Source organism: Puma concolor, chromosome C1, assembly GCF_028749965.1.
Source record: "Puma concolor isolate L17-30 chromosome C1, mPumCon1.1.hap2, whole genome shotgun sequence".
NCBI classification, from domain to species: domain Eukaryota; kingdom Metazoa; phylum Chordata; class Mammalia; order Carnivora; family Felidae; genus Puma; species Puma concolor.
This window is the reverse complement of record NC_141674.1, coordinates 21519561-21540757: the sequence shown is the minus strand read 5'-3', so window position 1 is coordinate 21540757 and position 21197 is coordinate 21519561. Positions and strand designations below refer to the sequence as shown.

Sequence of the window (21197 nt, the reverse complement as noted above, 5' to 3'; positions counted from 1 at the left end):
TAAGTCTATTCTCTGGAGTCATTTGGTATCTCCAGAAAAGAATCCTCCAGGCTCCTATCTGGAGGGTTTATCTCTAGCTTCTGACATCCTGAAAGCAAGGCAAGAGAAAGAGGCTGTATCTCTCCCCTGCCATCACTGTGTCTGATGTATTCTAATCCAGAGCCATGGCTATTCAGTGTTCTAGGGAATAAACCTGCTGAGTTCTGGTATGTGTGGGGAGGAGTCACTTGGCTGCTTTTGGAGTGTGGAGGGAATGGGGACTAGTCTGTATATAGACTTGTAATACTTTCTCAGATTTTAGTTCCGTGCCTCAGCCCAATCTTTTATGTAAATAGCACTTCCAGAAGCTGGATCTTTTGGGGGCTGCAAGGGGCAAATCAGTTTAATTCTCATTGGTGTCCCCTTTATGGGCACTTATGTTGTACATTCCATCTGCAGGTCAGATCCCACTTTTCCTCTGTTATCTCCTTGGCAAAAGTTTACTTTAAAAGTTTGTTGGAGGGGTGCCCGAGTGGCTCAGTTGATTAAGCATCTGACTTTGTCTCAGGTCATGATCTTGTGGTTTGTAAATTCAAGCCCCACATTGGGCTGTCTGCTGTTAGCACAGAGCCTGCTTCAGATCCTTTGTTCCCCTCCCTCTCTGCCCTCCCTCACTCATGCACTCTCTCTCTCTCTCAAAAAATAAACAAATAAAAGTTTATTGGAATCTCGTGTCTATTAAATTTTTCTCTCCTGTTGTCTTTGTGGATTTATATGTCTTTTTTCCCTTTATTGTTATTTTAGTGGATTTAGGGAAGGAGAGGAGGTCATTTTTGGATTTGATTTGCCATGTTTAATCAGAAATCTCTCTGTTAGGAGGTGCCTGGCTGGCTCATTTAGTAGAGTATGTGACTCTTGGTCTCAGGGTGGTGAGTTCAAAGCCCCATGTTGGGCGTAAAGCTTACTTTAAAAAAAAAGAGAGAGAAAGGGGTGCTTAGGTGGCTCAGTTAGTCATCTCTTTTCTTCAGCTCAGGTCATGATCTCATGGATTGTGAGTTCAAGCCCCATGTTGGGCCCTGTGCTGACAGTGTGGAGCCTGCTTGGGATTCTCTCTCTCTCTCTCTCTCTCTCTCTCTCTCTCTCTCTCTCTCTGCCCTTCCCTCACTCTCTGTGCATCTCTGTGGATGGTATCCATTTGGTTTCATAGAAAAGATAACAATGCAATAATAGTCTAACAGAATAAGGTATACCTGTCTATGATTGTAATTCATTTTATTTTTGGTCAGCAGAGGAGGCCAAGGTATTGACTGATGAAAACTCCAATTTTTAGCTTCAAATTCTGATTTTACTCTTCACATAGTCCAGGATAAATGATAATGAAGTGGGAAGAACCCAGGATTTGGACATGGAACCTGGAAGTTGAATCCTGCTTCTGGTGCTTAGCAGTTGCATGGCCATGAGTCAGCATCCTTCTGTATAGAAGGAGGATAAAATCCATGCCCCATTTTTTTCACAGGATTAATATAAGGACTAGGTGAGATAATGGAAATAAAAATGCTTTAGGAGACTGTGAGTGAGGAAGTATAAAGATTCACTTTTGTTTTCCCACCTAATTCAGAAGAAAATATGAGAGTGAGGGATTGGCCTGATTGATTCCTGCCAGGTAGGAAGTACAGAAAGTAACATCCTCAGAAAGGTGTGAGTTGTGCTCAACCTGGTTAATGAGTTGATGTGTTTTTAGTGTTGTTCTCACTCCTCTTCCTCCTCACCTTAGCCCAAATGCTGATTCCATGGCTTCTAATAGAAAGCCTGACTAAATATGTGATTCAAGCAGACACAGTTGTCCCAGCAACAGGAGCCTACTCTGCCAGTGTCATGGTTACTCTCCCCCACTTTTGTCTTCCCCAGATGCTGCTGCAGATTGCTGATGATTTTATCGAGAGTGTGGTGACAGCAGCCTGCCAGCTTGCTCGGCATCGCAAGTCCAGCACCCTGGAGGTGAAAGATGTCCAGCTGCATCTAGGTATGTGGTCTTGTTTCTCCCTGAGGCATTCACACTGTTGCTCCTTTAGGACCACCAGAAAGATCTAGTCAGAGGAACCTTCATGTCAGAATTAGGCTATTGGGCTCTGGGATGTATGTATTCATTCCATAGCAGATTTACATAGAGAAGGGAAACCCATCCATGGTAAGGAGAATGAGCCAAGGCATTGGGTTTGCCACTTTCTGTCTGTATCACCTTGTCCTTCCTACCAACTTTCTCTTAGAGCCTGTTTCCTCATTTGTAAAGTGGAGATCATAATATCATCCTTGTAGAGTGATCATGAGAATTACGGGTTATGTTTGTCAAGTGACTGGCACAGGACCTGGCACAAAGTAGACTTTTATAAATGTAGCAATTATGTCTCCACCATTTAAATAATGGTGTTTCTCTTCCAGTTTTTAGCCTATTTATGCATCGCCCCCCTCCCCCAAATTGTAATCATAATATACATATAATTTTGTGTTCTGTTTTTCTACACTAAATTCAAGCTTGGGTTTTTCTGAGATAACATTGATAACCATAATTACTTGGGAAATAAACAAGCCCCACTCTGCATTGGTTACAATGCAGTTCAGAAGAAAGTGAACAGTCTTGTGAGTACAGAGATAGTCAAGCCAACTGAATGAGGCAGATTGAGGGATTCGGTATAGATCAGCCCATGACTGATTACTGAAAAAGGCTTCCTTCCCAGTGTCAGGAAGGTATAGCTTAGGGAGACGCTGGTAGTCTTGGTGGAGTAAATAACACACTTCTGGTTAACGTTGCTGGTATTAGTAATAGAGGACAGATATTCCAGTTATGTGTTATTGGGTAACAAACTGCTCCAAGACAGTGGCTTAAAACAATAACGATGGTTTATTTTGTTCATAAGTCGGGGGTGACTGGGCTTAGCCAGGCAGTTTTGCTAAGGGGTTTCTCACATAATTAAAGTCAGGTGGTGGCCGGGGCTGAGATTGTTTTGAAGGAAGATGTATTAGTCTCCTAGGGCTGTCATAACAAAGTACCATAAACTAGGTAGCTTAAAAAAACAAAATTTATTCTCTCACAGTTCTGGCGGCCAGAAATCTAAAATCAAGGTATCAGCAGGGCCATGATCTCTCCAGTGTTACTGTGGAAGAATCTTTCCATGCCTTTTCCTAGCTTCTGGTGGTGGCTAGGAATCCTTGCCTGCATATAGCTGCATCACTCCGTCTATGCCTCTGAGTGACCTTCTCTCCTGTGTGTGTCTCTTGGTCTGCCTCTTCTGCTCTTCAGGATGCTAGTTATACTGGATTAAGGGCCCACCCTACTCCTGTATGACCTTATCTTAATTAGTTACATCTGCAGTGACCCTATTACCAATATATTCTGAGGTGCTGGGGATTAGGACTTAAACATGTCTTTTTCTTTTTGAGGGACACAATTCAACCCATAACAGGGTTTCATCATGTCCAAGTCTGATACCTGGGCTAGATGCTCTCAAAAAGCTGGGACTCCACAGGTCTTCCTTTGTCTGCAGACTCCCTACATGATCTCATCCCGTGCAGTCCCGGGATGGCTAGACTTCTTTTTTTTTTTTTTTAATTGTTTTTTAATGTTTATTCTTGAGAAAGAGAGAGAGAGAGAGACAGAGTGCAAGTGAGGGAGGGGCAGAGAGAGAGGGAGACACAGAATCCGCAGCAGAATCTAGGCTCTGAGCTGTCAGCACAGGACCTGATGTGGGGCTTGAACTCCTAAACCGTGAGATCATGACCTGAGCTGAAATCGGACGCTTAATTGACTGAGCCATCCAAGCGCCCCTGGCTGGACTTCTTACATGGTGGCTATAGGCTCCCAGGATGAGTATCCTATAACCACCTGGCAGAAAGTGCACGGCTTTCACTGACCCAGTGTCTGAAGTCCCTCAGTGTCACTCCACTGAATTCTGTTCTTTGAGGTAATCTCCACTCCTTAACAGGAGGCATGTAAAGGAATTTGCAGACATGTTTTAAAACCACCATAATGCAAATGGATAGAAAGTAGAATGGTGATGATGAGGGGCCGTGGGAGGGGGGAGATGGGCACCGCTTTAATGTGTACAGAGCATTAGTTTGACATGATGAAACGTTTTGGAAATGAGTAGTGATAATGGTTGTACAACAAGGTGAATGAGCTTAATGCCGCAGAACTGTATGCCTAAAAATGGTTATGGGGCGCCTGGGTGGCTCAGTCGGTTGGGCGACCGACTTTGGCTCAGGTCATGATCTCGCGGTCCATGAGTTTGAGCCCGCATCGGGCTCTGTGCTGACAGCTCAGAGCCTGGAGCCTGTTTCAGATTCTGTGTCTCCCTCTCTCTCTGACCTTCCCCCATTCATGCTCTGTCGTTCTCTGTCTCTAAAATGAATAAACATTAAAAAAAATAATAATAAAATAAAATAAAAATGGTTAAAATGGTAATTTTTATGTATATTTTGCCACAACCCTCCCCCACACAACAGATTATATTACTTTGAGAGTTTAGCATTCCTATTTTTAAATTTTTTTAAGTTTATTTATTTATTTATTTGAGAGAGCATGTATAAGTGGGGGAGGGGGCAGAGAGCAGAGGGAGCAGAGAGAGAGAGAGGAAGAGAGAGAATCCCAAGCAGCCTCCATGCTGTCAGTGCAGAGCTGATACTGGGCTCACTCAGTCTCACAAACTATGAGATCTTGACCTGAGCCGAAATCAAGAGTCAGATGCTTAACTGACTGAGCCACCAAAGCACCCCAAAATATTTTGTATTTTAATTATTAGAAATAACATTGGAATGTTAGTTTATTCATTATGGGTGAGAAGTAATTGTCACAAAGATAGGAATACTCACAAGTCTGCATTGCCAGAACAGCTTCTGTAGCAGGCCTAGGTGGAGACCGATGCATAATCAGATCGCTTGGGGGGCATGGGATCGGAGCAAGGGGAATTGAGGAACCTGGTATTGAATGGCACCTGACCACCCAGGTCTGCTGCACACCACCCCCAACAAAGTTAGACTTGCAGATGGGGATGTAAAATCTGGACATCTCCTCTCTTCTGACCGACTGGGATGGGTCCTGCCAGGTTTGCTTCTCACCTGATTTTCTGTACTTGCGTAGTTAAATAACCTCCCTTTCTGACAGACAGAGTCTTTAGAAATGTGGAAGTTTAGGAGCACCTGGGTGGCTTAGTTGGTTAAATGTCCATCTCTTGATTTCGGCTAAGGTTATGATCTCACGGTTCGTGGGTTTGAGCCCTGCATGGGGCTCTGTGCTGACAACTTGGAGCCTGCTTGGGATTATCTCTCTCTCACTCCCTCCCTCTCCTTTTGCCTCTCTCCCTACTCGTGCTCTCTTTCTCAAAATAAATAAACTTAAAAAAAAAAAGAAATGTGGGAGTTCAATGAGATAATGTACATGGAATGCTTTGTACAGTGCTGCTTTATTTTTATATTTTTAAATGTTTTTTAATTTATTTTAGAGAGAGAGAGACAGAATGCAAGCAGGGGAGGGGCAGAGAGAGAGGGAGACACAGAATCCAAAGCAGGCTCCAGGCTCCGAGCTGTCAGTGCAGAGCCTGACTCAGGGCTCGAACTCATGAACTGTGAGATCATGACCTGACCCAAAGTTAGACACCTAACCAACTGAGCCACCCAGGTGCCCCTACAGTGCTGCTTTATACCACACATTTTACTATACCTTTTAGTCACTAAATGATTGTTGTTGCTGTTACATTAATGTAATACAAAATATAAATATACGCATATTTAAAATTTTTTAAATTTTCATTTATTTTTGAGAGACAGAGAGCAAGCCGGGGAGGGACAGAGAGAGAAACAGAGGATCCAAAGCAGACTCTGCACTGAGACTGGAGAGCCGATGTGGGGTTCAAACTCACAAGCTGTGATCATCACCTGAATCGAAGTCAGACACCCAACTGAGTCACCCAGGCGCCCCTAAATATATACATATTTACATATATTGCTACACATACTTAACATGTGTGCATTCTTGCCTGGTAGCTACTATCTTTTTTTTTTTTTAAGATTTTTTTTTTTTTTTAAGTAATCTCTACAGTGTGGAGCTCAGACTCACAATCCCGAGATCAAGAGTCGCATCCCCTACCAACTGAGCCAGCCAGCCTGGCTGTTCTCTTTCTTTAAAGACACTCTACATATCCATATCCTGACCCACTTTTATTGATTGTAAAGTTTAATTCCCAGAGAATAATCTTTTTTAAAGGCTCATTTTTTTTTCTAAGTTTATTATTTTTGAGAGAGAGACATAGCGTGAGTAGAAGAGGGACTGAGAGAGAGGGAGACCCAGAAGTTGGCTCCAGCCTCCAAGCTGTCAGCACAGAGCCCAATGTGGGGCTTGAACTCGGGAACTTCGAGATCATGATCTAAGCTGAAGTCGGACACTTAACCAACTGAGCCACCCAGGCACCCCGGGAATAATCTTAGTTACACTTTCTTTTTTTTTTTTTTTTTTTTTTAACGTTTATTTATTTTTGAGACAGAGAGAGACAGAGAGAGACAGAGCATGAACAGGGGAGGGGCAGAGAGAGAGGGAGACACAGAATCTGAAACGGGCTCCAGGCTCTGAGCTGTCAGCACAGAGCCCGATGCGGGGCTCGAACTCACAGACCGTGAGATCATGACCTGAACCGAAGTCGGACGCTTAACCGACTGAGCCACCCAGGCGCCCCATTAGTTCCACTTTCAAGGACTGACAACAAATATTATTTGCAGAAGGCTTCAGATATTTTTATTTTCAAATAAATATTGGAAGAGAGCTGTATATAAAATTATTCTAGAACCAAACATAAATCATTTATTCACCCAATACTGTACAGTAGACACAAAGTATAACTATAAAATCACTAATACTCAATTTGATTTAAGTAAGTGGCTGCCTGGGGCAAAACAGATTTGCAAAACAAATGTTTTCAGTGCTTTAGGGCATATGATAAAGTATCTTACTCCTTTTGAATAGGCTTATTCCCTAAATAATCTTGTGTAGGTATAATTTTTTTATATTGGGTATACTTAAAGTGCCCCGCACTTTTATTCATGGGTTTGGGCGTCCGTGTAGCTATGCCAATTACTGACATACTCTAATAAACAAAATCTCTTTGCCCTCTTGGAAACTTTAGGGACACTCTTACAGGGATGACCATATCCAGTGGCACCAGAACACAGGGCTGTGCTATGGACATACCTATGTCTATATCCATATCTCTGTGCGTTTATCCCAGGCTCTGGGATTGCATTATGTCATTGAATGCTTTCAACCACCCTATGACATGGTTATTACTGTTGTTACTACCATGTAAAAGATGAAGAAACTGAGACCCAGCGTCATACAGCTCTACAGTGAAGCAGCAGAACTGGGACTTGGCTCTTAACTCCAGAATGCTCAAAATGCCTTTCTCCTCCTCCTCTTCCTTTGGGTTTGAGAGGAGTGACTTTGAACATAGGAATAAGACAACTGAAGGTGCCTGGCTGGCTCAATGGGGAGAGCATGTGACTCTTGATCTCAGGATCGTGAGTTCAAGCCCCATGTTAAGTGTGGAGCCTACTTTAAAAAAAAAAAAAAAAAAAAGACAACTGAAGAAACAAATGACTTTTCTGTTCTCTTGAGCTGCATGGAAACCTTAGGGCTCATAACTCACAGCCTGGACTCATTTCCCTCTTTTGTCTTTGCATGTAGGTCGAATGGTGTCATTTCAAACCTTGGAGGCACCACATGTGATTCCCCCATTTGTATTCCATAGAATCCCTCTGCAGGGTTACTGCTAATTAATATAGCTGATTGCTCAGATTAGTGCTCCCTGACCCTTGTCCAAGGGTCCCCCTGCACTTTGATGCTGCCTTCCCTGTCCCCTTATCTCTGTGCTGGCCTCTTCCTTGCAGAACGCCAGTGGAACATGTGGATCCCTGGATTTGGCTCTGAAGAAATCCGACCCTACAAAAAGGCTTGCACCACAGAGGCTCACAAACAGGTGAGGAGCTGTCAGAAACCCAGGGGAGTCACAGCTGATCCTTGAGCTGTGTCTCCAAGGGAGCAAGACAGCACACACAGCTACTATCACTGCAGTTGTCACTTCCCTCACACAGTAAGCTCCACTCCCTGGACCACAGATCAGAGAGGGCAAGAAGCACAGGGCTCCATGGGAGAACAGTGAGATACATCTGTGGTACTTTGCTGTTCCCACATGTGGCCTCAGTTTTTTCTCTCAGGCCTGATGGGCGCCACTTAAAGCTGTTGATTGTAGATTCTTCTAATAGGGACAGAACTCGCCCCTCCATGTCTCCCTAATGAAATCCTCCTGCACTGTTGCTGTCAGAACATCATATGTGGCCCTCTGGGTAGAGGGCAGTTTAAAGAAAGGAGAGATAAGCCATACTTGTGCAGGAGGGTCGCGCCCAGACTGCCGTGCTAGGCATTCTGGCCTCTGTCCCAGCTTCACCTTTGTTCTCTGCCCCTCTGACTGCAGAACTGAGGGGTCAGTATGAGAACTAACTCCACTTCTGCTGTGAACAAGTTGTCTCTGTCATTGGTCAATCTGATAGCAGTGATGGCTTCCTCTTGACAACATCTTAATTTAGCTGGTGCTCTGATTTCAAAAGTGAGTTCTTTCCAAGCTTAATGGGCATAGTTGGGTGGTTGTAGCTGACTGTCCCTTGCTTCCTGGGATCTCCGGAGTGTGTGTGTTTACAAAGCTCACAGAGGAAGCCCTACACGGAAGCCACTGATAGCCTGAATCAAAAGATCACAGTATTCCTCAGAAGGCAGTCCTTCAGACAAGGGATGGTCATTTTGGCTCTGTTCCCAAATTATCCACTTTTCAGCCCTATCTCCCTCCCCGTCCCCCTCTCTCAGCAAGTATCATAATATTAGGACAATCTCTTGGTCAAAGAGTAAGCAAAGCCAATCAGTAATTTGGCCAGTGGCTGGAAATAGTAAAATTTGAAACCTGTGACCTGAATGTTTCCCTGATGGGTTGTGGTGGAAATTGTTAGTGTCAGTTTCCTTCACTATAGGTCATCAAGAGTGAAATATCAGCTCCCTTTATGTGTGGCAACAGTCTTGAAACAGTCCCCTTCCCTATTTTCTTCATCCTCAGAGAGATTGGACTCTAGAATCCTCAGAGATTAGGAGTCTAGAAAACATATGCTTTGATGACCTATCCCCTAAGTCCCCAAAAGGCAAGAGCTGTCACCTTCTGTTTTTAACTTTCTTGCCATCCTGCTAACCTACAGTAGTTTGGGTCTTTTGGTCAACAGAATGGACCTACTGGCCTGTCCAAACATCTCTTGGGGTCCCGAAGACTGCTCTTAAGCTCAAAGGAGCCTGCTGAGCTGCGCTGTGCATGTAGGTTCCCAAGGGCTCCAGCTTGTGGTATAGACCATGCCACACATGGGTGACTAGGACAGTTCCTGACTCTAACCTGTGTTATTGGTTATTTCACTCTCCTTTCAGAGAATGGCATTGATCCGGAAAACAACCAAGAAATAACACATGGAAAGGTCAGGGAATGGACAACAATGTATTTGGAGATACTTGAGCTGAGACCTCAGCCATCTCATCCTTGGATTTTTTTTTTTAATGCTTTACAGAGAAGCATATATTTTTTATTAACAGTACAGCAATATCTATAATGACTGAGAGGATCTGCCAAAAGAATAAAGCCTCCTATCCCAACTTCCGGTCCCTTTTCCCTGCCGTCTCAGAGAGGAACAATGTATCTTCCAGAGAAGATTTTATTTGTGGTTTATTATATAAGTGATTGAATATGGAACAAAGCATTACGGTCTTGTTTGGTGAGACAGTATTAGCAGGATTTGTAGAGGTTTTTGTTTCCTTTTCCCTTCCCCTTTTCCCTGTACTTTGTAATGTCAGTGTTTATATGAATATGACTTTCATTTGCTTTTCCAGAATAAAGAAGTTATTAATCGAAGAACACAGGGTATACGTGGCTTGTAGCCTTTGAAAGGCCAGAGAGAGTTCAGAGGACAAGCGAGGCTGGATGTAGCTCTCTGTCAGCAGGTGGCAGCACCACTATTCATTCTGTGAGGAGAAAAAAAACCCAGACATTTTTCTATTATTTTACTCCAAGGAAGGCCATACCGTCAGTAGGAGTTTGAGTCCAGTTTCTCTGCCATAAGAACGGGACAGGGTGACTCTCATGAGCCCCAATCTCAAGAGTTTTGGCAAAGTCTTTTTTGACCTGCTCTTCTAGAACTCCTGATGTTCATCCTTGGCCCCAAGAAAGGATGGCAGTAGCTTGGGGAAAGGCCCATCTGTGCAGGTGCCTGTCTGTTCTTAGTTGTTGATGTCCCTGATCCCTGTATTTTCAACATCATGCAGAGGAAACCAGGCACCTTAAGAACTCAGGGTCATGACCTTCAGTGGTACCTAGCATCACCCTGTCCTGAGCCCAGTGTAGCCCTTGTGGATTGTGAGGGTTCCTTGGGCCTCAGGGGGCGTGGGTGTTCCATCCAGAGATCACCAGCATGGGTATACCCACCTTGTCCTGCTTTTCTCCTCTGCCTTGAATCTTGGCCTGAGATGGGACCCTGCTTTTCATTCCCTCCCACTTGGAATTTGGCCCCATAACCCCTCTCTTAAGTGAGCAGCCCAAAGGCTGTGCTGATGCTCCTGTTGCTCTTGGCCAAGGTCTCAACATGGCGAGCACCCAAAGAAGCAGCCAGCTTCTCTTCCTCCAGCGTCACCTGTTGCTTGGGTACCAGGTCACTTCTGCGGCCTACCACCAGGAAGAGGATGTTGAAGAGTTTCACTTTTTCCAGAACCTCCTGATACCACTGGGTGACATTCTCAAAGGATGTTCTGTTGGTGATATCAGACAGCAAAAGGCCTCTCGCTGAGTTCCGATAGTAGGAGCGAGTCACTGACCTTGACAACCAAGAAGGAACCCAGAATTAGTTTTGAAACCTTCATTAAGGACAGAAAGGGACAAAAGAATTGAGCAGTTTAATGGAAAGAGCTGGGGTAGAGTCAAAAGATCTCAATTCTTGATCAGCTGTGTGACAGGTAAGTGGCTTCATCCATCTTGAGCCTTGTCCTATCTGTATATGGAGGGGCTTGTTCATTCAGCAAGTATTTATAAGCTGGACCTGGGCCTGTGTTGGTGAACAAAAACATGGAGCAGTCCTGCCATAGAGTGGGTGTAAAACTGCCTCTGTGCCTAGGGCTGCAAAGGAGAGGTTCACAGGACTGGGGGCAGTCGGTCTGACCAACTGAGTTGAGTGACTCAGGTGAAGGCGTGGAGATCTCTTTGAGGGAGAGAGAACTGCATGGAAGCCAGCCCCGAGGCAGTGTAGTGAGGTGAGTCAGGCCAGGTCATGCAGTGCCTCGTAGGCCCCAGCAAGAGTGTACTTTACCCAAAAGGTAACAGGGGCCACTAGGGGATTTTCATCAGGTTTGCAGTTGTTTTTGTTTTAACAGAATGCCAAGATTTTATTTATTTTTTCTCTTTTTTTTTTTTAATTTTTTTTCAACGTTTTTATTTATTTTTGGGACAGAGAGAGACAGAGCATGAACAGGGGAGGGGCAGAGAGAGAGGGAGACACAGAATCGGAAACAGGCTCCAGGCCCCGAGCCATCAGCCCAGAGCCTGACGTGGGGCTCGAACTCACGGACCGCGAGATTGTGACCTGGCTGAAGTCGGACGCTTAACCGACTGTGCCACCCAGGCGCCGCTCTTTTTTTTTATATTAAATATAATTTATTGTCAGGTTTGCAGTTTTAAAACATCACCCTGGCCAGGCAGTGGAGTACAAATAGCCAGGAGGGGGGAAGGGAGAGGGCAGGTGTGGAAGCAGAGAGATTCATTAGAAGGCTGTTGCCTGGATGGCGGTGGTGGTAGTGAAGCGGAGGGCAGGGGGGATTCTGAAAGATGGTTACACGGCGCACTCACAGGCTTTGATGACTGTGTGTAGGAGTACAGGACAGGGGCACCACCAAGTGATCTGTGAGGCATCTTCTGACTTGGTGTGGCCATCCTTGGTGCAGCTCACCCGCACCCTGGGTTCGAGGCCCTCTTCCTCATTGACTGAGAACCATATCCAGATTCCCAGAGCCTAGCCCAGTGCTGAGGAGCTCAGGGACAACAGGGCTGATGGACTCCAGCATCCTTGTAGAGGATCCTTGTAGGGTGCTTACAGGTGCCTCATGCTGTGCTAAGTGCCTTCCATAGATAAGTGCATTGTGTTTTCCCAGCAAGTCTGAAGAAGGAAGAATGTGCTTGGCCTGTGTCACACAGTGTAATTGTAGTATCTTATCTAATCCCATGTTCCCAGGAGGAAACTGAGAGTTAAAAGTTTAACTTACTCAAAATCACACAGCTTGTGTTGGTGCTGAGGCTTCAGCCAAGTCCATCTGACTTCCGGAGCCTGCCTCTGCCCTGTCTCCCTAAGTCTTATGGAGACAAAATGGGGGTGACTAAGAACAGCATATGCAAAGGCCCAGAGGTGTAAAGAGGTCAGTGCATCATGTGGCTCAAGCACAAGGTGTAACACTGGGAGACGATGTCCAGAGATGAGCAGCAAGTAAACTTGAGAGGTGGACAGCTTGCAGGCAATAGTGTCAAAGTCTTCAGAGGCTGCTCTGTGTGTGTGTGTGTGTGTGTGTGTGTGTGTGTGTGTGTGTGTGTGTGTGTATCTGTGTATCTGTCTGTCTTGCAGGAATGGGAGGGTGTAGTGTTGGTGGCCCAGAAGGCTGGCCTTGGGCTTCCCACCCCTCTTCAGCCTGAGCAATACCTTTTCCTAATTGGGGGACATTTTTAGGACTAAAAGATAAGAGGATTCTGATGCTAAAAATAAGCATATAAACAAAAAGTTTGAAAACTACTGTCCAGGTGATGGGGAGCCAGTGGAGGTTTAGGGGGAGGACTAATGTGATTGTGTTTCCATGTTAAAAGCCTTGCTCTGGCTGCCAGTGTGGAGAATGGAGTTGGAGGCAGGTGGGAGGGGTACAGCCAGGAAGTTGCTGCAGTTAATTTGAACTAAAAGTAAAGGGATATGGCATGTGAGGTTTTCCTAGGAAAGTATTAACCAAAAGATAGAGGTAGGGTGTGGCTGCAACAACAGGAGTGAGTTTTGAGGACACAAAAGGAAGCATCTGGTACCAGAAAGTCATCCTGGAAAGTCCCGTGTGCCTGAATGAGGGGAAGCAGGGAGGAGGAGGCCAGAGCTGGACTGAAGCCTCACAATTACCTATAGTTAAAAAAGGCCCCAGCATCACCCAGTGCTGCCCTTTATTTTACTGGTAAGAACATTAAGGTCTGGAGAGGTCATTATGACCTGTCTGAGGTCACTGGGCAGGCTAGGACTCAGACCTGTGCTCTTGGCCCAATGTCTTTCCTTCTCATGGAAACTGTGGCCTTGAAATGCTAGAGTCTAGTGGGGCAAAATGATAAGAGACAGCAGAGCCTGAAATCTCAAAGAAGGGAGCCACTCAGGTGCCCTAAAGGCTCAGAGAAGGAACTGATACATTAGGTTGGGCCAAACCTTGAAGGATGAACAGAGTTTTGACATAGATGGAGAAAGGACATTCCAGACAAGGGATGGGCACATGAAAGACCCAAAGGGAGCTTGTTAACAGAAGGAAGTTAACACTCATTGGGCACTTAACACATGTCATCATATTTAATCCTCTAACAAACCTGTGACGTAGGAATTGTTTTCATTTTACCATAAAGGCTGAGGCTCAGAGGTAGAGAGATTAGACTCCCACCCCCAATATCTTCAGTTCCAGCTTCATGTGTGGAGAGCAGGATGGGTCTTCCCTCTTTACCCACTAGGTTTCAGTGGCTCCCAGGGCAGGCTGGATCTTCAGAAAGGGCCTACAGGTAGCAGACTTTGGCTCTGTGCCTTCTAAAGGCCAAAAAGCATGGATCCAGGCCTGGGAGCTTGACCATGCGGAAGCTGCTATGGCCAGAGAGGGTTTAGCCAGGGTGCTGCTTTGGAGAGGGAGTTTTGTGTGTTCAGACTAGCCTAGGGATAGCCCCGAAGGGACGATTCTGGAATCTCACCCTTAATAAGAAAGCAGAGCCCAGTTCACATCTCCGGGTCTGGAGGCAGGGAGCAGGGTGGGGGTGCGGTCAAGATCTTTTAAGATCTTTGGTAGAGTCTGGAATCCTTATTTACCCAGTGTTTACTTTGGTAGTCTCTGTTCCCTTACAGTGATTAGGAGCAAAACCCTCAGGGGAAGAAGGGGACCTCCATTTTGTGAATTCCTACTGTGTGGCCAGCACTGCCTTAAATTTCTCATCTAATCTTAAGAAAGAAAATTTCTTTTTAATCTTTATTTTTGAGAGACAGAGACAGAGACAGAGACAGAGCATGAGTGGGGAAGGGGCAGAGAGAGAGGGAGACACAGAATCCGAAGCAGGCTCCAAGCTCTGAGCTGTCAGCATAGAGCTTGATGTGGGGCTCAAACCCACAAACTGCAAAATCATGACCTGAACCGAAGTCACACGCTTTAACCAACTGAGCCACCCAGGAGCCCCTCATCTAATCCTTTCTAAAACCCTGTGAGTTAGGTATTACTATCCTCTTTTTCCAGAGGAGTCCACTGTGGCTTGCAGAGACGAAGTGAGTTCCCCAGGGTCCCACAGTTACACAGTGGAGCTGAGAGTCAAACTTGACTGCAAAGCTTACCCTACTTTTGGCAGCTAGGATGATACTATGGGTAAGAGGTGATCCTTGGGGTGCCTGAGTAGCTCAAGTTGGTTAAGCATCTGACTCTTGATATCATCTGACTCTCAAAATAAACTTTAAAAATAGTAGTAAAAGAGGAGGCAGTGCACAGCGAGACCCACCCTGGCCCATCCCCTATGGGGAAGAAGCTAAGAAACCCACCTAGACTAGAAACCTCCCAAGAGCCCTTGGAAGAAGGGATTATCAGTCACATGATACTGAAGAGGAATCTGAGACTGAGTAAGTCCCCAGGTCACAAAGTGAATTAAATGGTTTTGCTCTTTTGCTGTGGCAACTGTCCATGCACTTCCTGTGCCCACTGGCACAATGACACCTCTCCTATACCTGCAGATTCTTCTTCTTCTTCTTCTTCTTTTTTTTTTTTTTATTTTTGAGAGAGGGAGAGAGACAGAGAAAACGTGAGAGTGGGGGAGAGGAAGAGAGAATCCTAAGGAGGCTCCCGGCTGCGAGCACAGAGCCTGATGCCATGCTGGGCTCAAACTCATGAACCCTGAGATCACGACCTGAGCCGAAATCAAGAGTTGGATGCTTTATTGAGCCACCCACGTGCCCTACACCTGCTGAGATTCTTACCAACAAAAACACCATCTCCAGGAAGCCTCCCCAGATTGCCCCAAGACATTTTCTGCCTAGCAGTTCCTGTTCTCCAGGAGGCAATTTCTGAGATGAGGATTAGTGAGCAGATATGGATTAGGGTATTCTGGAGAGCAATATCTGCATGGGGGGGGGGGGAGGTGCAACTAAGCAGAGGGAGAAGAGCTGTGATGTTGTAAGAACAATGGCCTCAATTTGCCCCATGAAGACTGACAAAGCTGGGTTTGACCTTCTGAGTTGGGGCAAAGAAAGCCAGGCTTTTAAACACTCCTCCCAGCCCCAGTGGATTCAATAGATTAACATTGGATGTGGGCAGTTTCCAGAGGGTGCTGTGAACCCACCATCAACACCATCGCTGCCCTCCCAGGGACAAATGGGTGGGGGTAGGAGGCTGTGGGTTCTTCAGCTCCAAAGGAACAACTTGGTGGCTAATCAGAGTGTCCACTGTGTGCCTAACCTAGGAGCTGGCCCCTCGTGTTCATCCCTGCCTTCCAGATCCAGATCAGGCACCTGGCCTTGGAGTAGGGGTTCTGAGCAGCAACCCTGAGTTTCAGGGCACGCATTTAAGACTCATCCAAGCCTGAGGACCTAAGGAGGCTCCGAGGTAGGCTTGCCCTGAAATTTCCTGCCCAGTCCTTGCCTGTGCAGCAGCTTCCAGACGCGGTGCGTCTCAGCAACTGAGCTCAGAAACACTGCCAGAACTGTCCAAGATTGGAAAGAGTGATGAGGACAGTTGTTATTCAGTTCTTACCGGATGGCTGGCTCTGGGCTGAGCATGTCCCCACATTCATTGTCTCATTCATGCCCACACACTCCCACCCCCCCACACCCCCACCCCCTGCCGTGATGTGGGTCTTTAATGAGCCCCACTGACAACTGAGGAAACAGGCTGAAGGACAGGAAGCCGCTGTACACGTGACTTCTCAGAGCTTGCTGGAAGAAAATCTTTCTGGAAGAAAGTCCCTGAGACCCCAAGAGTGACTGCTAAGATACTGTTTATGTTAACCCTTTGGATACATCCTGCCATTTGATCTCCAGAAAGATCCTGCCACTCCCCATTCCAGCAGCACTTCTGAGGTTGACAGAGGTTTAACCCTTTCCCTCCCAGAGTCAACACTGACATGGGCCTGGGGGCTGCTTCCTGTGGGGGGACCTGGGGACTTGGGCCTTGTGGATGAGCCGGACACCCCCCCAGTCCTCCTCCAGCTTGATGTCCCCCTGCTCCAGAGCCTGCTGGATGGCGTCAGCAAGGGTGTTGAAGGCCAGGTCCACATTGCAGTTCTTTTTGGCCGAGGTCTCCATGAAGGCCATGCCCAGGGAGGCAGCCAGCTCCTCTGCCTCCTGGGCTGAGACAACACGGGTGCTCTGCAGATCACTCTTGTGGCCAACCAGTAAGAAGATCACCTTGTTTGGGCCCTGAGTGGCCATGGCCTCCTGGTGCCAGTCGCAGATATGTTCAAAGGACTTCCTGTTTGTCACATCAAAGACCAGTAGGACACCTACCACATTCCGGTAAAAGGACCTGGTGATGCACCTGAAGGAGGGGGAGTGAGCTGGGCGAGGTTTATGCCTTCAAGACCCCCCACCCCCCAAAGACAGGGCTTCCCTCAGGAGCACTGACTGCCCCACAGGCCCCATAGCTCATTTCACACTGCTCAGTACTTCTCTGCTCCTGGCATCCGTGTCTCCCAAGAGAGTGCCTGCGCCCCTCAGCTAGGGAGCAAGTTCCGGTCACATACCCTCTGGACCATTCCTCCATTCCTGGAGGAAGCCTGATGTTTTCCTGATTGCAGCTTTTTGCTTCCCGTTTTCTGGCAAATTCCTATGATTCCTTCCAGGCCCACCCAAATCTCTCATCCTTTCACGGCTCCCTGACACTTCCCGCTCTGCTCCGTGGGCTCTCTCAGCAGCCAGGTCACCCATCCCTCTAGCTCTCCAGAGCAGGGCCCTTCTGCCCTCCCAGCATCAGGGTCTCAGGCCACTGGCTGCATTTGTGTAAGGACTCCGAGTGAAGGGCTAGAGACCAGGGCATTCCCCAGACCTGTACCTGGGCCACTGAGGCAGACCCCGCTGGGGGTAGCCGTGGGGGCCGGGGACACTGACCACCCAGAATCTCTCACCCCGCCCTCCCCGCACCTGTAGCGTTCGTGGCCCGCGGTGTCCCAAAGCTGCAGCTTGACGGGCGGCCCGGCCGGCAGCTGCAGCTTGCGGCTGTAGAACTCGACGCCCACTGTGGGCGCCCACTCGGGCTCGGGCTCGGGTTTGGGCTCCGGGGCCCCGGGCGCTCCCGCCACGTAGCGCCGCAGCAGCGACGTCTTGCCCACGGCCGCGTCACCCAGCAGCGCGATCCGGAACTGGTAGTGGCAGTCCGGTGCCTCCATGGCCCCCTTCTCGCCGCCCCGCCGGAGGCCAGCGGTCCGGCCTCGCCCCGCCCCGCGGCCCGCAGGCTGGCGCCGCCCTCTGGGCCCCAGCGCCGAGACACGGGACCGCGGGCCGGGGGCGCGTTGTGCTAGTGACCCACCCCGGAGGCCCGGCGGCCGAGACACCTGGGCACGTGCTCGCCTCTCTGAACCCCAGTATCGTCTTCCAAAATGGGGATAATAACCCCTACTTCTTAGGGTGAGAGATGAAAGAAGGCAATGTGGGTTGGAGGAAGAGCGAGGAACGAGAACGAGACAGGCACTGGCCCAAAACTAACACAGCCAGAGTGTCCACCTCATTCAATCGACGCTGCTGCTGTGCTGGCTTCTCTCTCCAGCCCCGCTCTCCAGGCAGTTCCCCGGTTGGGCCCCTGCTGCTGGACCTGGAGATGCCACTCTAGAAAGTTGATGGTTTATAGATGCCCCTTCCCTGCCCAGGTGCTCCTTTCCGGGAGCCCCACTGGCCCTGGCCTAGGGCCTCCTGTTCCATGGTCAGGTTCAATGTTTAACAACCCCACTGCATCCTTAGCACCTACCTGGGCTGGGCCTCAGGGCCCAGAGAGAGACTTGGACAGGGCTAGTAGAAGAGGCAGGACAGACAAATGTGATTCCAGAGGAAGTGCAGTTGGTCTGGGGCCTTGACAATTAACATTTAGGAGGCCAGATGGTCAGTTCTTCACATTCTGTGGGCAACAATTTTGAGAGGGCCACTGTGTGCCCATTTTAGAGCTGAGGAGACTGAGGCTTGTCTCAGGTCACAGAGCACAGCTGAGACTCACATCTCAGTTTGTCTCCATCTTCGTTATCCCCTCGATGCCACGAAAGGGGACTGCAAATCAAGTACCAAGAGTTTCCAGGTCACAGTGGTCAGGTCTCACTTGGGTGAGTGGCAAGGGTAAGGCGGGGACACCTGCTTCCAAGATCCACTCTATTCTCCCCAGTCAGGCCTTCTGGAAACCCAAGGTATCAAGGCTGAGGTGCTGGCTGGTCTCACACAGCTTGTCTATTGGTTTAATCCCACTGTCCAATGTGGGTGGATTTTATCAGTTTAATTTGTTTTGGCAAATTGGTGGTGAGGGGAGATCCTCACTGTTGCAAACAATCATGTCATATTTCCTTCTCACCTTGTGAGTTTTAGGTGTTGTTCTGCTCATTTCCACAGATGAGGAAACTGAGGCTCAGAGAGATTAATCCAAGATCACTCAGCAAGGAATACATTCTAGCTGCCAAGTTTACCCAAGGGCAAAGCCTTGTTTGGTATTTCTGTTTCTGGCAGGATCTAGGAAGGCCCAATTTTCTTCTAGCTAACTCTTTTTTTTAAAGTGTATGTATGTATGTATGTATGTATGCATGTATGTATGTAAGTAATCTCTACACCCAGCATGAGACTTGAACTCACAACCCTGAGATCAAGAGTCACATGCTCTACCAACTGAGCCAGCCAGGTGCCCCTCTTCTGGCTAACTCCTAACAAATCAGTAAGAAGCCACTTTGAGGGTCTCCGCGTAATCTCAGTCATTGGTCACCTGCATGGTAGAGCCTGAAGGGGCCCATGTCTCTGCTCCTTCCCTACCTCTAGGAGTAGGAGAGAGGAAGAGAAATCCTTCCTACCAGGTTTCCCCAAATTAAGAGTCTGCATCACTCCCACCTGCCCCACTGATACCTCCATCGAGATATTCTCCCCACCTCTGTTCAGATGGAAAATTATTTTTGTGTCAGATCTCTATGGATGCACCAGCCTCCTCCTCCTCCCCCTCCTCCCTCTCCTCCCTCTCCTCTTCTCTCCTCTTCTCTCCTCTTCTCTCTCTTCCTCCTTTTTTAAAGTTTATTTTGACACACAGAGAGTGCCTCCCACCACATACATGCTTGCACATGTGCTTGAGAGGGTGGGAGAGGGGCAGAGAGAGAGAGAGGGAGAATCCCAAGTAGGCTCTGTGCTGACCGTGCGGAACCTGGACCACGAACCTGGACCAGGAACCATAAGATCATCACCTGAGCTGAAACCAAGAGTCCGGCAATTAACCAACTGAGCCACCCAGGCACCCCAGCCCTTAAGCCCCTTCTTTACCCACCACTGGTACTCTGAGCTCCAGCCATACTGAACATCTTTCCTCTTCTCAACCCTCTGCCAGGAACACACTCTCTCTCTTCAAAGGGCTAACTCCTACTTCATACCTTAGATTAGATCCCTGTCCTCAAGAAGCCTCTCACCACCTGGCCAATGAGGTCACATGCCCTTTTGTCCACTGTGCTGTCTCCCTCCTAGGTTACTTGAGGGCAGTGATCTATGATTGTATCCTCAGTGCTTGGCACAAAACAGGAACTCAGTAAATATTTATGGCTTAATGAATGAATAAAAGCAGGTAAGTGCTATTTATTCATTAATTCAGTCAGTCAAATCCCACAATAGGGCTGGGCTCAGGGAGCTACAGGGTCAGAGAAGACCTCATGCAGGAGGTGATGCTGAAGCTGAGTCCCCAAGGACAAGTAGGAGCTGGGGAGGTCAAAGAGGAAGGGCACTCCAGGCAGGGGCATCTGGGCAAAGGCAAAGAGGCATGAAACAGCTTGAAATGCAGTTTGAACCCAACATTGCCAGAAGGCTTTGTGGTTAGCACATATGGGCAGTGCACTGTCAGCATTGGACTCTTTGAACTTCCTCTCCTGGACACTCCTGCTGTGGGATGGGGTCATGTGCCTGACCTCTGCACCTAGCACCAGAGTCCAGATGTCAGCTGACCTTGCCATAGACTATGTGATTAGGGGTGAGGAAAGTGATTCCCCACCCCCTGCTTCCCCTTCTGCTAAGTAAGGCAAATCACGGTGCCCACCTCATGAAGTAGTCATGGAGGAACTGTATAACATAGCAGGTAAGTTATGCACATTTACATTAGATAGATCTAGGTTTTAGTTCCAACTGCCACTTACTAGCTATGTGGCCTTGGCCAAGTTTCATTAATTAATTCATTTACTTAGTAATTGTTTCAATAAGTGCTGTCTCTTATATACCAGGCACTTATATAGCAGTGAAGATAAAAAGACACAATTCCTGTTATTGGCAGCTCACATTGTAATGGGGAAGACAGAAAATAAACCCATGTATAATGTGATGTCAAGAGGCAATAAGTGCCATAAATAACAATCAAGCAGAACAATAGCTTAAAGGGTGGCAGGGTAGCTATATCAAAATAGGGTGTCCTGAGGAGGTTACATAAAGTGAAGGAATGAGTAGGTGGTTGTCTCTGATATCCAGAGAGGATAGTTCCAGGCAAGAAGAACAGCAAGAGCAAAGGCCCTGAGGTGAGATCAGGCAATGATGCTACAAGCAGAGCAGAGAGGCTGAGAAAAGGGAGCAGAATGAATGAGGGAGCAAGTGGTGGGTGATGAGGGCAGAGAGGAGGAGGAGCCAAATCATGTGGCTTCAGAGGCCATTATGGAACTTCAGCT

At 47.6% G+C, this 21197-nt stretch overlaps 3 protein-coding genes and 1 non-coding gene across 5 annotated transcripts in view; 1 reads left to right on the top strand and 3 right to left on the bottom strand.

Annotated features, from left to right (window-relative positions):
* Positions 1-9959, top strand: part of TAF12 (TATA-box binding protein associated factor 12) — a 32380-nt gene extending 22421 nt beyond the window's left edge. For both annotated transcript variants that reach the window (XM_025934812.2, XM_086716209.1), the window contains 3 exons: positions 1888-2002; positions 7909-7997; positions 9479-9959. In XM_025934812.2, coding sequence (XP_025790597.1) covers positions 1888-2002; positions 7909-7997; positions 9479-9514 — 240 coding nt within the window. In that variant the 3' untranslated portion in view covers positions 9515-9959. The remainder of the gene's footprint in view (positions 1-1887; positions 2003-7908; positions 7998-9478) is intronic.
* Positions 9960-10623: 664 nt separating this feature from the next.
* Positions 10624-16110, bottom strand: LOC147577872 (ras-related protein Rab-39A-like). The gene is made up of 2 exons (XM_086715162.1): positions 16085-16110; positions 10624-10912 (listed from the first exon to the last, which is right to left on the bottom strand). The coding sequence occupies exons 1-2, from the start codon at positions 16108-16110 to the stop codon at positions 10624-10626; spliced, it is 315 nt and encodes a 104-aa protein (XP_086571288.1).
* Positions 16111-16311: 201 nt separating this feature from the next.
* LOC112848858 (ras-related protein Rab-42) lies at positions 16312-17760 on the bottom strand. The gene is made up of 2 exons (XM_025912661.2): positions 17470-17760; positions 16312-16867 (listed from the first exon to the last, which is right to left on the bottom strand). Exons 1-2 carry the CDS (start codon positions 17712-17714, stop codon positions 16444-16446), a joined length of 669 nt encoding a protein of 222 aa, XP_025768446.1. The 5' UTR covers positions 17715-17760; the 3' UTR covers positions 16312-16443.
* Positions 17761-19127: 1367 nt separating this feature from the next.
* On the bottom strand, positions 19128-19200 carry TRNAK-CUU (transfer RNA lysine (anticodon CUU)). The gene has a single exon. It is a non-coding gene; the product is annotated as a tRNA-Lys (tRNA).
* Between the last annotated feature and the right edge of the window lie 1997 nt (positions 19201-21197).

Coding starts and splice junctions, on each gene's coding strand:
- LOC112848858 (XM_025912661.2), bottom strand. CDS start 17,714: ATGGAGGCACCGGACTGCCACTACCAGTTCCGGATCGCGCTGCTGGGT. Junction 16,868..17,469: donor GCGGGCCACGAACGCTACAG/GTGCGGGGAGGG, acceptor CCCCTCCTTCAG/GTGCATCACCAGGTCCTTTT.
- LOC147577872 (XM_086715162.1), bottom strand. CDS start 16,110: ATGCTCAGCCCAGAGCCAGCCATCCG. Junction 10,913..16,084: donor AGCCCAGAGCCAGCCATCCG/GTAAGAACTGAA, acceptor TTGGTTGTCAAG/GTCAGTGACTCGCTCCTACT.